General features: G+C 40.4%; 1 protein-coding gene and 1 long non-coding RNA gene across 2 annotated transcripts in view; one reads left to right on the forward strand and one right to left on the reverse strand.

Annotated features, from left to right (window-relative positions):
- LOC147366604 (uncharacterized) overlaps positions 1–6,668 on the forward strand; it is a 28,809-nt gene extending 22,141 nt beyond the window's left edge. The window contains exon 3 of the long non-coding RNA XR_015168863.1: positions 5,988–6,668. This is a non-coding gene — a long non-coding RNA (uncharacterized LOC147366604). The remainder of the gene's footprint in view (positions 1–5,987) is intronic.
- Positions 1,467–17,293, reverse strand: part of MTMR9 (myotubularin related protein 9) — a 68,596-nt gene continuing 52,769 nt past the window's right edge. Inside the window, exons 4-10 of the mRNA XM_086414218.1 lie at positions 15,702–15,875; positions 13,805–14,022; positions 12,842–13,003; positions 10,496–10,637; positions 7,792–8,012; positions 5,455–5,606; positions 1,467–2,352 (exon numbers count right to left, since the gene is read on the reverse strand). Coding sequence (XP_086270344.1) covers positions 2,189–2,352; positions 5,455–5,606; positions 7,792–8,012; positions 10,496–10,637; positions 12,842–13,003; positions 13,805–14,022; positions 15,702–15,875 — 1,233 coding nt within the window. The 3' untranslated portion in view covers positions 1,467–2,188. The remainder of the gene's footprint in view (positions 2,353–5,454; positions 5,607–7,791; positions 8,013–10,495; positions 10,638–12,841; positions 13,004–13,804; positions 14,023–15,701; positions 15,876–17,293) is intronic.

Here is a 17,293-nt window from a genome sequence, read left to right on the forward strand (position 1 = left end):
TTGAAAGTGCATTGATACAAAAGTTTGTTTTTACGCCCTGTAAACAGAACTATAGTTTGGACAATCCCTAATTATAAATTAACACTAAAACACAAACTTGTCCAAACTGCTTATGATTGCTATCTCAGTAAGAGAAAGAAAAAGAAATGGAAACACTATGTTATCATCATACTCTGGCTCACATGTGAAATGTTCATCAGGAAGACAGGTATAAGCTGATGGCATACAGGTTCTCCATGACTAAGCCTAAAAAAAAAAGCCCTCTAATGTTTCCACCCACAGAAACCTTATGGCCAATGGCCAACCAACATTACTACTGAGAGTCACTTCTTTAAAAAAAAAAAAAAAAAAATCACTAAAAATTCTCTAGTTTTCCTTATGGGTCAGTTAACTGAGAAGAAAAAGGCTCCTTCAATTTTGAGGATCCATTAAAAAAGCTAGAGTGTTTCCTTTTTTAAAAAATTAACTGAGACATTTCACACAGCACACAAATACCTATAGCAAGAAAGTACATCTTTGCTCCTTCCCTCATTAGCCTTTCTTTAGGTGAGGACTTGAATGCCCCAAGATTCTTAACTATGATCAAGAAAACAGGCCAGGAGTAAAACTGAGCTTAGAGGAGAAAGACAAATTTACCAAAAGGAAAGCTCCGACTGTAGATTAGTTGTCTAGCCTTTTGCTCCTAGTCTGAGGAAACGGGGAAAAAGATGTCTTGGCAACTCTTTTGGAGATAGAAAGTGTTCACCGCTTTCTGCAGCTTCTGAATGTGGCCATAGATTTTGTTAGAGTTGATTTTGAAGAACTAAAATTTTAACTTGATACATAACTCTGAAGCTGGGTTCAGTTTTGGTGTGTTTTACAATGAAATGGTTATATATAGATGGGATTGAAATGATATTAAAGATTACCCTTCAACAGTCCTTTTAAGGGAAAACTACAATTGAAAGTATTTGTTAAAACGAGCAGCGCCACAAAGTAGAATGTACACGGAAAGCACCTAATCACGAACTGTTGGAGTTGCAGGCAAAAACCAGCCTATAGCATAAAGTCATCACTGTTTCTATAACACTAAAAACATTTCAAAGTGGCTTCTGAAGTTTAAAACATACCTGAGTCATGTTCATAAACTTCCACTTAAATTATATTTGCCTAATGGACAAACCAGCAGAGTCAAGATAAATTTTCAAAAGGCTCAAGGGAGTAAGAAAATCTTAACCTTAGTATTAGTAAACTTAGAATATTTACAAACAAAACAATCAAGCACACACTTCTGTACATAAACCAGTGCAGTAAGAACTTCAGACAAGGGCAGTGCATCTCTGGTTTAAGGTAACCGTATTTGTAGCTTAATTATAACAAATTAACATCTATTCTAAATGATGGTTTAATGTTACATCCAGCATTTGACACATTTAAAATGTATGACCAAAACCCTGAAGAACCAATTCGACACTACTGACACCTTATCAGTAACAAACTTCTCCTTTATTTCTAAATTGCACATACTTTTAGTGTCTATGGTTAAAATAAATTTACTACTTCTTAATGTAAATACCAGAGAACTTTAGCTGTTGCCATTGTAAAAATAATTTACCTTGAATAAATATTCAGCTTTTGCTTTCTTGACAAACCAGAATGAGGACACGAATTCAGCTCTTGTCAGTCCAAAACTGTTTTAAAAGAAGAAGGGCGATTTTATGTGGCAAAGATATTGGAAATAGCATGTTAAACACAAGTCTCGGTTTACCAGCAATTTCAGGTTTGAAAAATATTTCTATATTTGGAGTGCTTAAAAAGTCTGGTCCTTTTTTAAACTAACAAATATTCTCTAAAGAGATTAGTCATATCCTTGACTGGTCTGGAGCACTGTTTGCAAAGTAGAGGCAGAGAAAAGCTTACAATGAAATGGTGTATAACACAAATGGCATTAAATAGGTCACCTGTTTCACATAGAATGACTAGCACCTCCTTCCTGCTCCCAAAGTGAAGAGCCCCACCAGGCCACGTGGAACATGAGTAATTAGAGTAAGTTTCATTCATAAAGTATTGAGGAGCCCATTACATTAGAAGGTTCTCACTTCTAAAGCCTTACGTTCAAGGCTGAACATGTGATGGTGAACTGAGGGCACAGAAGACAGAGGTGGGCTACCAGTCTGCACGGTCCTGCGAGGGCTGCAGTGGGTAGGATTCAGGGGCTCTCCTGCACCCCATCCTCAGTCTCCAGTTCTGCCAACTGCCTCCTAAGGAGATTTACTTTCGCTTGCAATTCCTTGTTATATTCTATGATGTTAACCATTTCTTCATATGCTTCATCCAAATACTTGGAGGATCTGTTCCAGCGTAAAAAAATACCTATTGAATCCACGAAAGAACAGAAGGGAAAAAGATGCACACCATGGATTAGCATTATACTTGTTGAGGTTAATACATAATCCCATGTATTATAACCCTTTGCTTTTTTCACAGTTCACATCTGTGTTTTATTATACTCTAAAATGCACAGCAATCTGAGGTACTGAAAGAGTACAGCTGAAGAGTGCACAAGAAGTCACCATGTACATGCTTGGTATTCAAAAACCCCTGTAACATTATGAAACAGAACAAAATGCAGTTCTGGTTATATTCAGGAATACAAACTAATCATTTACAATGCCATAAACTTCACACTTCCACAATACAAATACTCTTTTTTTAAACAATTACAGAACTTTATCTGAACCTGTACGACCTCCTATAGGTGTGAAATCACTTCCAGTGGGAAAGTGGCAGTTAGAGCAAAAGCAGAGCCACACAAATTGTTGAAAAAGGCGGAACTTCAGCACTCTCTCCCCGCCTCTGTTTCTAACAGACCGTCTTCCAATTCTGTAGGCAACTGCTTTTTTCCCCAGATAACATTAATTATCCTTTTATTATGGATAAAAGACATTTTCTCCTGTACATACATATATGTTATTGATATCAGCTCAAAGTGATGGCTTAACAATATTCAAGTCAGGAGGTACAAATGCTTCCAGAATGCAGCATGCATGTACCAATAGCAACTTACCAGTAGCTGGTAAGTTCACAAAGATTTTATGAGTTATTAGAACACTTTCCATAAACCAAACTGCCATGCACCCTAGAGACTCCTTCTGTATGCATCCGAATACTACTTACATTCTTATCAGAGAAGGAAGATAGAAACACAGACTAAAGACCGACCTTGTTGATTTTTCTATTGCATGTATTTTTAAAATCCTGCTCTTCGATACAGGAATTACTTACTTTTAATGGTTAACTTCGGTGCAGATATAAACAGCAGAGAGACATTTTAAGGCCTCAGTGGGGTTTTTCTACAATCTATATACTTACCATGAGAATATTTTTATCCAACTTAGAATTTCATCCAGTTCTAAGCTGAGGAGGCACTAAACATACAGGGAAAACTTGTCCTTAATGGAGCAGCAGGAGCACATCCATATAAAAAAATCTTCTTTTATCACTTAATCCCTGAACTTTCAGTGATTTGTAAAAACCAGTTAAATTGTCCTTCAGGAGCCATCTGGCTCTCCAGTTTGCCTTTCCTCCCAAATAACTAGTTTCTCACTTCTGTTATTAAACATGACAGTGGCTATTAGGTAAACGGTCTCAGAATTCCTGAACAAGAAGTACAGCTGTTATCTCTCATTTAAGCAGTGCCTGTGCCTGACTGCACAAGTAAGGAGAAACACTGCGCTGAGGCTCAGAGCCCCAGGAGACTCTAAGGGTGAGGCCACTTTCCCACAGTGCTGAACATGGGACCCCTCGACCGATAAGATTAGAAGCCTAAGCTGAGCGGGAGGAGGCAGCTAATGACAGCTATCCCATGCAGAACAAGCCATGAGAGCTGACAGCCAGAGGAGTGACAGAAATAGGCTCCGTGTCAAACCCAGAAAGGAAAGCAACCTGAGACCCCCTCACACATAGACTTGCCCTTGAGAGTCTCACACAGGAGACCACAGTAAAATAACGGATGTGGAAGGTACTTGAGTTTACCAAACAGCTGCTATTCCTGTGTGTATGCCCTTGTTGTTTTACATAAAGATGACTACAAATGTACTTACCACCTTCAAATTGATTAAAAAGAAATTAAATGGTATGTTATACCCTTTGTGTAATGAATAGATTATATATTTTAGATAGGTTTTTGGTAATTTTTTAAAAAACAAGCTTTAGTATTTAAGGTATGCGAAGAACTGACTCATTGGAAAAGACCCTGATGCTGGGAAAGATTGAAGGCAGGAGGAGAAGGGGCAACAGAGTTGGATGAGATGGTTGGGTGGCATCACCGACTCGATGGACATGAGTTTGAGCAAGCGCCAGGAGTCGGTGATGGACAGGGAAGCCTGGCGTGCTGCTGTCCATGGGGTTGCAACGAGTCAGACACTACTGAGCGACTGAACTGACTGCATTCTCTACTTCAGGAGATAAGCTTCAGAATCTGAAAGCAATGCAGGTAAAAACTCTTCTTCAGATATGAAAATCAAGTCTGGATTATTCCACTTAAACAAGACATCTGCATTACTGCCTTGATGGATGACATTACGTACATTTTATGGAATCTTACTAAAATGGACTAGCTCATTAACCCTTCAACAGCATTTAACAGAACAATCTGTCCTAAAGACTAGCTGATAAAGGGAACAGAAACCATCTCCTAAGAGCTTACAATTTATTCCTGTCCCAACTACCTATCACTTTCTTACACAAAAAGTAATGTACTTTCCCTCACCCCCATTAGGATGACCTGTCAAAGATGGGGGAAAAACAGGAAATAAGTATTGAGGAAGATGTGAAGAATCTGTAACCCTTGTCCACTGCTGATGGGGTTGTAAAATGGTACAAGTGTTACGGAAAACAGTATGGCTGTTCTTCAAAACACTGAACATAGAATTACTGTATGATCCAGCAATTCCAGCATCAAAAGCAGGGTCCTACCTATGAATGAATAAGCAAAATGTATACACAAATGAAAAATCACTCAGCCTTAAAAAGGAAATCCCGTCACACGCTACTACATGGAAAGCCTTGAGCACAATAATTGCGTTCAGTGAAATGACGCAGTCACAAAAGGACAAATGCTGTATGGTTCCACTTAGGTGAGGCAGCAGGAGTAAGCAGAGCGGTGGCTGCCTGGGGCTGGACAGGAGCTCTGAGAAGCTGCTGTTCAATGGGTGCAGAGTCGTCAAGTTACACGAAGAAAAGCTCTGGAGACTGTTTCACAACAACGTGATATACTTGACCATCTCTGTGTACAATTAAGTATCACGTTGGTGAATTTTGTGTTTTTATCACAATAAAAAGAAGTAATGTACCTTCTTATCTTGAGATAATATCTGATATAAACAGCAGTATACACGTACTGTTGTACCCACAGGCAGTCAAGAGAACATCCTGGACTATCAATAAAGGGTTTGCAAAGGATGCATGACTTACCCTCCCACAGCTGAAGACTCTGTGGAGCAACAGATGGCCAGATGACAAGGTTGTTGGCTTCAAAGAGAGGGTTGGTGAACTTACTCAGTTCACTGGGCCGGTTGACCCAGGACCACAGGGACATCGTTTTCTGCTGCAGCTTCAACTTACATCTGATCAAGAAAGAAAACTGCCATTAAACCAATTAATTTATGGCAACCACTATTAAATGCTGCTTCTAATTTCTTTTCTCTGTACATTGGAAGGCAGAACAAAATGCTGTCAAATTGAAATATCTGTCAGCATTTTTCACTGTCAACAATTACCTAAATTGAAGAAACAGAAAATCTCAACAGACCTATAACAAGTAAATAAATCTGACTCCATATTGGATCTGTTTCTTTTACTTTAATTTTTGTATTCTATTCCTTTTGCTACAAGTTAATCACTAAAAGGATGTTGCTTATAGCTTGAGGTATACATAATGGTCCATCTCTGGGAACTCTGCCTCCATGTTTGAATGCTAAGCTAAAATATATTTGTTTTGCTCACAGGAAACATCCTTACCAGGCCCACCAATGAATGGCTGCAGAAAAGAAGTGAACACATCCCCTCCCAAATCTGGCTGGAACCAGGAAACATTTCAAACAAGTTCCTTTTTTTAACTTTACCTCCTTAGCTCCTCCCCTTCTTTGTTTTATAAAAAAAGTACCTAGCCATCCAATGGAGAAGGCAATGGCAATGGCACCCCACTCCAGTTCTCTTGCCTGGGAAATCCCATGGACAGAGGAGCCTAGTGGGCTACAGTTCACGGAGTCACTAAGAGTTGGACACAACTGAGCAACTTCACTTTCACTTTTCACTTTCATGCACTGGAGAAGGAAATGGCAACCCACTCCAGTGCTCTTGCCTGGAAAATCCCATGGACAGAGGAGCCTGGTGGGCTGCAGTCCATGGGGTCACTGAGGGTCGGACACGACTGAGCGACTTTACTTTCACTTTTCACTTTCATGCATTGGAGAAGGAAATGGCAACCCACTCCAGGGTTCTTGCCTGGAGAATCCCAGGGACAGGGGGAGCCTGGTGGGCTGCCATCTATGGGGTCACACAGAGTCGGACACGACTGAAGTGACTTAGCACTAGCATCCCAACCCAGGCAAGACACTTCTTTGGGACACTAATACACCATCTTCCTGCTCTGCTGGCTTTCCTAATAAAGTTGCTAGTCTTTGCCCTGACAACTTGTCTCAATTTATTGGCCTGTGGTGCAACAAGCAGTACAGTAAGACATTTCAACTGGAACAAGTTAATCCTATCTCAACTCCATTCTATCATCAAAGAAAACACTCAGAGCAAATACCCTTGGGATACAGAGCAGTATAAAATATAAACACACCAATTAATCAAACTGATCATGTGAATTATTGGCTATTGTGTATAGCCAAAACACAATGAGAAAAGTATGGTGACAGAATTTTCTAGAGCAAATAGTTCTAAGTTTTCCCCCACAAGAATCTATAAGAAAATCTAATGTTGAAATATTTGCCAATTCAGCTTTAAAGTAAAAAAAAAAAAGAAAAATGTATTGCTTGAATTTTAAATTGGTAAAGATTCAGTGATTCCATTCTTTTGTGAAGACTGTTAATTGTTTACATTTTTATTCAACTACCCGATGCCAGCTACCAGTCAAGAGACAAATCCTATCTCTCACCCAGAGGAAGCCCTTAGATTGTACCCAAATGAGAAGACGACCAGTTAAGCATCTTTTAATGATCATTCTGATATGAATCTTCTATCTAAACCTATACACCTGATGGCGTCTGGGTTGTGAAGCGAGACTTGCACTCTGGGCCTGAGGACAGTTTCTTGGTATGAGAGACACAATCGAGCACAGGAGCAGGAAGACCTGTACCACAGCCATACTTCTGGTGACCAAATGGCTGGGTGTCCCTGGACAATCATTAACTTCTCTGGATATCACCTTTTTACTCTATGAAACTGCATGGAAAGTAGAATTAGATTATATATTTAAGCTTCTTACAGGTGTCACATACTATGTTCTTATAAAAGGAAAGTAACATTTTAATGGTTCCTTAATTTACTCAAAGCTTTTTAATCAGTGTATGGACTCATTTTAATCTAACAGAACAAAATCTAGGCTATGCTCTCATCTAGCATGTGACAGGCTCAGAGTAAACATGCAGCACCTGGACTCATACAGAAGGACTCCCAGTTATACCAACAGTAACCACCACCATCTCTTAAATGTTGATAACGTGAACATAGAAGCAAATCCTCGTCTCTTTTAGGAAATAACCAAAACAACTGCAAATGGCCCCACGTGAGCAGTGGACCCACCTTTCACTTTCATTGTTGCCCAAGAAGGTTCCAAACTGTGAGGCGTAAGCATGCTCAAAGAGCATGATGAGGAAATTCTCATTAAATTCAAAAGAGCAAGGGAACTGACGGAGTATCTGCCACACACAGTCCAAGAAGAGAAGAAACACGGGTGACTCCCACTTCTGCTTGCTGTTGCAGTAGGCTGACTGTGCGCAGCGCTGCTGGAACGGGTGACCAGCCTAAGAGAGAAAGTGGACACATGGCAGTCATATCCTAGTGAGACCACATTTCGGCATGTTAGTAACAATTTCACACAGTTGCAACAAAACGATTGCATAGAACATCATATAATTTGGGTGACTGATCTTTAATGATTTCTTAGTTTAAGACAATCTTCAACTAAGGGAAAAGACAAGATTTCCAAATATCGGGCTGACCAAAAAGTTTGGAAAAACTCTAACTCTGTGGCCATCCCAGAACTTAACAAGGCTACATAGTTAGCCATAAGATCTGTGGTTGTTCTTGGAATATCAAATAGAATAATGGACCTCAGTAATAATAAACATAATATAAATCTTACTAGGTTGGTGAAATCTGGAGCAAAGTCAAAGAACGTTAAGTTCTGCAGGTATAAAACAAAGGTCAGCTCTCCCCTTCTATCCAGCCAGAGTGCTGTAGCCTGGAGTAAGCTCCATAAACCTCACCACTACATGGAGATAAATACGGGGTTCTCATAGACAGATTTCATTAGGTCACTCCTGATATTAATAAGTCTTCAGAAAGCTAAGATCATGGCATCTGCTCCCATCACTTCATGGCAAATAGATGGGGAAACAGTGGAAACCATGACAGACTTTATTTTGGGGGGCTCCAAAATTACTGCAGATGGTGACTGCAGCCATGAAATTAAAAGATGCTTGCTCCTTGGAAGGAAAGTTATGACCAACCTAGACAGCATGACAAAAAGCAGAGACATTACTCTGCCAACAAAGGTCCATCTAGTCAAAGCTACGGTTTTCTCAGTAGTCATGTACGTCGAAGAACTGATGCTTTTGAACTGTGGTGTTGGAGAAGACTCTTGAGAGTCCCTTGGACTGCAAGGAGATCGAACCAGTCCATCTTAAAGGAAATCAGTCCTGAATATTCATTGGAAAGACTGATGCTGAAGCTGAAACTCCAGTAATTTGGCCACCTGATGTGAGGAACTGACTCATTTGAAAAGACCCTGATGCTGGGAAAGACTGAAGGCAGGAGAAGGGGCCAACAGAGGATGAGATGGTTGGATGGCATCACGGACTCAATGGACATGAGTCTGAATAAACTCTGGCAGTTGGCGATGGATAGGGAGGGCTGGAGTGCTGCAGTCCATGGGGTCACAAACAGTCAGACACGACTAAGCGACTGAACTGAACTGAACATATGAAAACAAGTTCCTGTCATGAAGACATCTGTAGGAATACTTTTATATTAGAGACAAAGCTCTCCTTAGTTTCCCTCTCCTCAACAAAAGAACTGAAGAGTCTGCCATCTACTGACCAAAGGAAACTGTCAAATCATTTGGCTCTCTGGCCTACCCAGAACCTGAGTATTGATGTTATCCCCGCAATAACATCCTTCTAGGTATTTCACAGACTTGTTTTATCTTTGGCTCTTTAATGGCAGCCCACTCCAGTATTCTTTCCTGGGAAATCCCGTAGACAGAGAAGCCTGGCAAGTGGGCTACAGTCCATGGCATCACAAAGAACTGGACACAGATGAGCACATACACAAATCATATGCATTTGTCTGCTACGCTCACAAGGAATGTAGCTGTGTAAGATCACCAAATACTTAGGATGGTCTGACTTAAAGGACCGCTGTCAGGGTGGGTAGATGTGGTAAACATAACAGCGTTAACACATAATAAATATGAACTGTAGCTGGAAGGGCGAGAAGAAAGAGATAATTCTACTTTCAAGTTATGTCTAAACATTTGCTTTCAATCACAATTATATACTAAGTGACACAGTGCACAAACATTTGAATTAATCTCTAGCTTGGAGGATTTCCATCTATTTTACGAGACCTTTATTTTAGCTGCCCTTCAGCATTTCATAGGCCAGCACTGTGCTGTGTCCAAGGAGTAAAAGCTGAACTTGGCAAGGTTCTCTGAACTCAAAGATGTCACTATATTTGGGTCTAGCTGGGGAAACAGTGTGACAACAATGGATCAGTTTTATCTGTGGAGGAAGTTCAGGTCCCGAAGGCTTCATGAAAGCGACACTGAGCTGGATCTTACAGGATGAGAAGGACTTCACCCTGGCTGGGGAAGAAGTCAGGATGGAGCCAGGTGAGAAGACAGAAAGCGCTGAAGTACGCGCTCCCTACTTACAAGTCCCCACTCCTCCTCACACGCTTGTTTGTGTCTTTTACCTCTAACAAGACTAGGTTCTGTGACACAAGATGGTGCTTTACACTCTTTGTGTTTCCCTGTAGGTAACAACAGACAGCTAACAAGCGTTCATTAGGGGAATAAAGTGCCAAATGAACAATACGAGCAACGAGGGAGACAAAAAGGAGAGGCAGTAAAGATCACAGACATTTACTAAGAGGAAGATAGATGAACTGTCCCCCAGAAAAGTAAACATCTGAATCAATCAAAATTTCATATATCCATTCCCACAAACCAGGATCAAACATCAACTATGAGTAGTTCCTCTGTGGACAAAACAGCTTTTCTCACCTGCAGCCACTCTCTTTCTATTAAGGCCTCAAAGCCACGGATGGTCCTGCTTCTTGGTTCCAAGATGATCTGGGCCAGGGAGGTAACCTGGAGTGTGGAATCAGTTCCTTCTGTTCCATGGATCAGTATGGATGCTCCTTCCCTGTGAGGGAAATCCAGAGAACAAATGGGACACTCCCAACACTGTCAATTGACTGCTAATAATAAACATTTCTTAAGAGTAACAGTTGAAAGCCTTTTGCATTCTGCTCTGTCTGGTAGGTTCAGATCTATATAAGGTACATGAAGAGAGCTTCCCTTGGGGAAAATATGAAAGTATGGTAAGTCCCAAACTTCAATGGGCAAAAACTCTCTGAAACTTCTTTTCATTATTTTTCAGTTTAAGAAAATAGAAATTGTTAGATTCACAACTTAAGGATTTGTATAGAAAAAAATAGGTCCTTGAGTACTTAAAAAATCTGTCATGGATGACATGTGTATGTACAGTTCAGTTCAGTTCAGTTCAGTCACTCAGTCGTGTCCAACTCTTTGCGACCCCATGAATCGCAGCACGCCAGGCCTCCCTGTCCATCACCAACTCCTGGCGTTCACTCAGACTTGGGTCCATTGAGTCAGTGATGCCATCCAGCCATCTCATCCTGTGTCGTCCCCTTCTCCTCCTGCCCCCAATCCCTCCCAGCATCAGAGTCTTTTCCAATGAGTCAACTCTTTGCATGAGGTGGCCAAAGTACTGGAGTTTCAGCTTTAGCATCATTCCTTCCAAAGAAATCCCAGGGCTGATCTCCTTCAGAATGGACTGGTTGGATCTCCTTGCAGTCCAAGGGACTCTCAAGAGTCTTCTCCAACACCACAACTCAAAAGCATCAATTCTTCGGCGCTCAGCCTTCTTCACAGTCCAACTCTCACATCCATACATGACCAGTGGAAAAACCACAGCCTTGACTAGACGGACCTTTGTTGGTAAAGTAATGTCTCTGCTTTTCAATATGCTATCTAGGTTGGTCATAACTTTCCTTCCAAGGAGTAAGCGTCTTTTAATTTCATGGCTGCAGTCACCATCTGCAGTGACTCTGAAGCCCCAAAAAATAAAGTCTGACACTGTTTCCACTGTTTCCCCATCTATTTGCCATGAAGTGATGGGATCAGATGCCATGATCTTAGTTTTCTGAATGTTGAGCTTTAAGCCAACTTTTTCACTCTCCACTTTCACTTTCATCAAGAGGCTTTTGAGTTCCTCTTCACTTTCTGCCTTAAGGGTGGTGTCATGTCATCTGCATATTTGAGGTTTATTGATATGCAATCTTGATTCCATCTTGTGCTTCCTCCAGCCCAGTGTTTCTCATGATGTACTCTGCATAGAAGTTAAATAAGCAGGGTGACAATATACAGCCTTGACGTACTCCTTTTCCTATTTGGAACCAGTCTGTTGTTCCATGTCCAGTTCTAACTGTTGCTTCCTGACCTGCATACAAATTTCTCAAGAGGCAGGTCAGGTGGTCTGGTATTCCCATCTCTTTCAGAATTTTCCACAATTTATTGTGATCCACATAGTCAAAGGCTTTGGCATAGTCAATAAAGCAGAAATAGATGTTTTTCTGGAGCTCTCTTGCTTTTTCGATGATCCATCGGATGTTGGCAATTTGATCTCTGGTTCCTCTGCCTTTTCTAAAACCAGCTTGAACATCAGGAAGTTCATGGCTCACATATTGCTGAAGCCTGGCTTGGAGAATTTTGAGCATTACTTGAATTCCAGTTGAGCTATTTCAAATCCTGAAAGATGATGCTGTGAAAGTGCTGCACTCAAAATGCCAGCAAATTTGGAAAACTCAGAAGTGGCCACAGGACTGGAAAAGCTCAGTTTTCATTCCAATCTCAAAGAAAGGCAATGCCAAAGAATGCTCAAACTACCGCACGATTGCACTGTGTATGTACATCAACAATTAAATGCCAGACTTCTCACATACACTTCACAGATACTGAATGGCACTGACCATCTTACAAAATAATGTGAACATAAGATGGGCTTCCCTGGTGGTTCAGTGGTAAAGAGTCTGCCTGCAAAGGCAGGAGATGCAGGTTTGACCCTTGGGTCGGGAAGATCCCCTGGAGAAGGAAATGGCAACCCACCCCAGTATTCTTGCCTGGGAAATCCCACGAACAGAGGACTCTGGTGGGCTACAGTCCATGGGGTTGCAAAGGATTGGACATGACTTTAGCAACTAAACAACAATGAACGTAAGTTACAGAACAGACACAGATGGTAACCCGATACACAAGCACAGGTCTGGACAGGAGCAAGTCCAGTTGGCAGGAGCTCCCCACGCCAGAACCCTGATACTCACTCACCTGTCAAGACACTGCGCAGCCAGGCAGGCAGTTGTCAGAATCTCTTTGATGTGAGTCAGCCAGTTGGAGGCCTCCAATTTACTGAGCCATCGGTCCATGTTTTGTGTTTGGTCATTACAAGATTCCACGAGTTTGATTAAGCTCTCCTGAAGAATGTGATACCTTTAAGAAATAAGAAAAAGTAAATAAGAAGAAAAAATGATAAGAGAAGACAGAACAATGAAGGAAGAAACCAAATAAAAAACTCAGCCTCCAATATATCCAAGAGCAAGAGCAGCTCAAAATACTCTAAAAATATTTACCTAGCTTTGTAATAATTTACAGAGTTTAGGATTATAAAACTAATATTTAAAATTATCTGACTGGGGAGAGGGTCAGAGCCCTGCATTTTGTGAGCGGTCAGAGACAGCACCCCTGACGTCTGCACCCTACTCCCATGGGCTCACTCTGGACACCGATACTGTCAGCAGAGAACCCAAGGCCAGCTCAGATCACATTATTTCCTTAGTTCCAACTCCCACCCCTTCACCGTCCCAGAAGCAATTATAAACCATTAACTGCAAGCATAAATGAGATGATACAGGTGGAGGAAACAAGATGTGGAAGTTAAGTGGGTATGTGGGAAATTAACTAAGTGTTTTTGACTTAGGAAAATGCAGTTGGCCTGTAGCATCTCTTTTCAGTAACTCTGGTGACTGCTGATCTAAAGCAGAGGAGATCTCATGGTGATGAAATTTCAGGGCTAAGAGAGAAAAAAATGCTATTTGATTAAAATTCACTTGTGAGCATCTACCATGAGTTTTCTGCTTATCTTGCAGAACACAAGGGCAAGATACCTGGCCAATTTTTGACTCAAGCTAATATGAAGGTTCCTTTAAAAACTTGTGATCTCCAACAGCTAAGAGGTCACCCACTCTAATTAGCTTCAAATAAGAGTCCATTACTGTCTCCTGAATCTTTTACCTCTCAATGGACTTGTGAATGCGCCTCCACTGGGGATAATGAGCTTCTTGCTCAAAGCCGCCTCCCTTGGCTCTGGCCTGCTGAGCTACGTTTAGAGGTCGAGTGTCAATGATGTAGCCACGCTTTCCTGCCCTGAGGGTGGCATTTATCAGTTTCTCATCTTCTTTGCACCGTCTCCCATTTGTGCCGGTGAGTGGCTGACCACTTCGCATAATAACCTACAAGGACAACGGAGTCTAAAATTTAGTAGTAGCTGCTTTAAAGTTTCTGAAAACAGAAATGAATTAAGCTAGATTAAGAATGTCTCGAAAAACAATTGTGTGTCATTTCAGAGATGAATTTGATCCTGAAACAAAGAAATATTTCTATGTATTAACAACAGTTTAAAAATAGTAAAACAAAATTAAGACTTGGCATTCTTACATGATTTTTCTTTCCACTGTCTCAAAATACTTTCACATAATATAGTTCCTCTTAAAGATCAAATATTATAGTTCGTTTAGTCAGTGAATTAATCATCCAGTAGATCCAGGCCTGTAATTAAGACAATAATAATGGCCTAGACACCAGGAAACTTTTGCTTCAGCTACGTAAACTTAGAGTTGGCAGATTTTATCAAGAATTATAAAGAGAAAAGGAACCAGTGGTAAAATTAAAAAGGTTATACACTATTATTCCTGCTTTGGGAATCAATTTCAATGTCTTGAAAGCTACTTATCTATTCTTTATTCTCCAGTGGCTCTCTTTCAATATTCCAGGACTTAACCACTCATCTCCAAAGACTAAAAACTATATATGGGTTGGTCAGAAAGTTCCCTTGGGTTTTTCCATAAGATCTCACTTATTTGATACTTTTCTCAAGAAAGCAACATCTATTATACTGATCTCTTCCCTGGTGAATGGTCTGGAATTATTTTAACCTCATCCCATAATATATACTGTTATCTTAACTACTTTGAAATTTAACATAATCAAGGAAGGTCATCCAGAATGGCAAACTCTCTGACTGACTGCATTTACCATGTAACTGAACAATAACATATTTTGAGTTGTTAAAATCCTTTATGGTGAACCCTAGTGAAGAGAAATACTGCTCAGCAAGCAAGATAGGTGACCTAATTTAAAAAAATCTCTTTATCCTAAATAGCTACAATTCAGGGGAAAAAGGAAAATAGCTATAACTTATTCACTTATTTACTACTGGATGCAAAATGAGAAGCAGAGTTTACTGACTGAGAGAAAACATGAGGAGAAAAATAAATTTAGAAAATATTTAGGAAATGAATGCACAATGAGCACCCACCTATTCAATGCTTGACTCCTGTATTAAGTTGTGACTAATGATGTGTGTCACTCGTCTCCCTTTTGAAAATAAAAACGTCTGCTCAATTTGCCTTACACGGGGAATCTGGTGAGAATAATTAAAGTACCACAGGGCCTCTCCTGGTGGTCCAGTGGCCGGGACTCTGGGCATCCACAGCACAGGGTGCAGACTCAACCCCTGGTTGGGAGAATGGAGACCCCACGGGCCGCAAGGCATGGCCGGGGGTGTGGAAGAAACCTGTCATACCATTGTTCCAGTCAGAGAACTTTATTTTCTACCAAAGAGTGTCATTTTCAGTATCAGATAACATTAGTTCCCTTTGTCCTGAGTCCTGAAGATAAACCAGCCTGGGCTTTTCTAAGGCTAAGCAGCATTATGGAAAGAATTCAAAGTCATATCCTGATCACAGAAAACATTCTAGTCCTGATTCCCGAAAGTTTAAACAGAAGTAAAATTCCTGGCAGGAGAGACTAATCGCTTCAATGAACAGGTACACAGAAAAGGTGAACAGTTCTAAGAACCTCAAACCAAATCTTCCAGTTGACCACGGAGCGGTATTTACTGCTCACTTACCATTCCGTTCTTTTTATGATAATAGCTGAGGACTGGGAAGCGGCCTCCATGGCGAAATGTGGCTACCTTCCGCAGTGCATCGTCGTCGATGGCTTTGGGCACTATGACAGCTGGCGGGTAAGAGGGGCACACAGAAAACTCCTTATTGACATAGCTTAGCCTCCATTCGCTGATCTGAAAGACACAAATACTTCAAAGCTAAGCAGGTACCTCAATCTCACAAAATAATCTAAAAACTTCTATTAAAGGAGCTTAGAGATTCATTTTCATACAGTGAAGACACCATCTCACAGGAGTTTAACAGGAGGACACCTACTTCCTTAAACACTTTCAGAAAACACGAGCTCCATTCTTCAGAGCCAGCTTCTTACAGTGCTAAGTATCACTAGCTCCTAAAAAGTTCTTCCTCATATTGGGCAACATTTATTGATCTGTAATTTCTTCTATTTTTTTTTTTAATCATGATTGCAGTACAAGTTCCCTATTTCACAAGGCAGCCAATGGAATACATGAAAGATAGCTGATTCTCCTTTAGTTTTCTACTATCCAAATGAAATATATTAATTATATTCACGAACATCATCTCATTCATTCTTGTCTGGGTACCAATGGTACCCTTAAAGTATAGCAACAGGAACTGCAGCAACTATAGCAACAACTCCAGATAATGCTTAACCAGAACAGAACAGTGCTACTATCTACATCAAATCCCTTGCTCACTTCTGCTGTTTAACAAAGTAGAAGAAATGAGAAAAGACTGTTAACATCGTTCTTCAAGCAATAATAGCTTAATACTAAGAAAGATTATACTTATGAGTCAGTGAAATAATTTCAAACTCAGCAAGCTAAGGATCAAAAGCACACAATATAAAACTATCAAATGACAACTTATTTCTAACATGAAAAATGAAAACCACTTAAAGACTGTAAAAAGCTTTTGTGCACGAAAGTTTTGATATCTTCCTGTAAATCAGAGTTGGCCTAACATACTGGCCATGGGTTGTTGATGAGCCAAAGCATGTTTAATATACTATGCTCGTGGTCCTGCTCAGTTGTGTCTGACTCTCTGCAACCCTATGAACTGCTGCCCGCCAAGCTCCTCTGTCCATGGAAGAGAGGAACCTGTCAAGAGTGGGTACTTCCTACTCCAGGGGATCTTTCCAACCCTGGGATTGAACTTGAGTCTTCTATGTCTCCTGCATTGCAGGTGGATTCTTTACCGCTGAGCCAGTGAGGAAGCCCCTTGATATACTATAAATGTATCTGAAAAAACCTTTTAGAAGATGCAGTATCATTTTTAATTAAATGTTTTCTCTGTTCAAACTTATGCACATTATTAATTTAAAAGATACTTTATAAAAGAGTCAATTATTTTTCAAAAAAAAGAAGTATCCCTAGTTCCTGGAAAGTTCTTCCTCATATTGAGGAAAATTTATTGCTCAGTAACTTCCTGTATTTTATTTTTTAACCATGATTTCAGTACAAGTTCCCTATTTCACACAGCAGCCTATGGAATATATGAAAGATAGCTGATTCTCCCTTAGTTTTCTATTATCCAAATTAAACATATTAATTATTCTCATTCATTCTTG

The sequence above is a fragment of the Bos grunniens genome, chromosome 8 (genome assembly GCF_055505025.1).
Source record: "Bos grunniens cultivar Pamir isolate PY7600 chromosome 8, Bosgru_T2T1.0, whole genome shotgun sequence".
Classification (NCBI taxonomy): domain Eukaryota; kingdom Metazoa; phylum Chordata; class Mammalia; order Artiodactyla; family Bovidae; genus Bos; species Bos grunniens.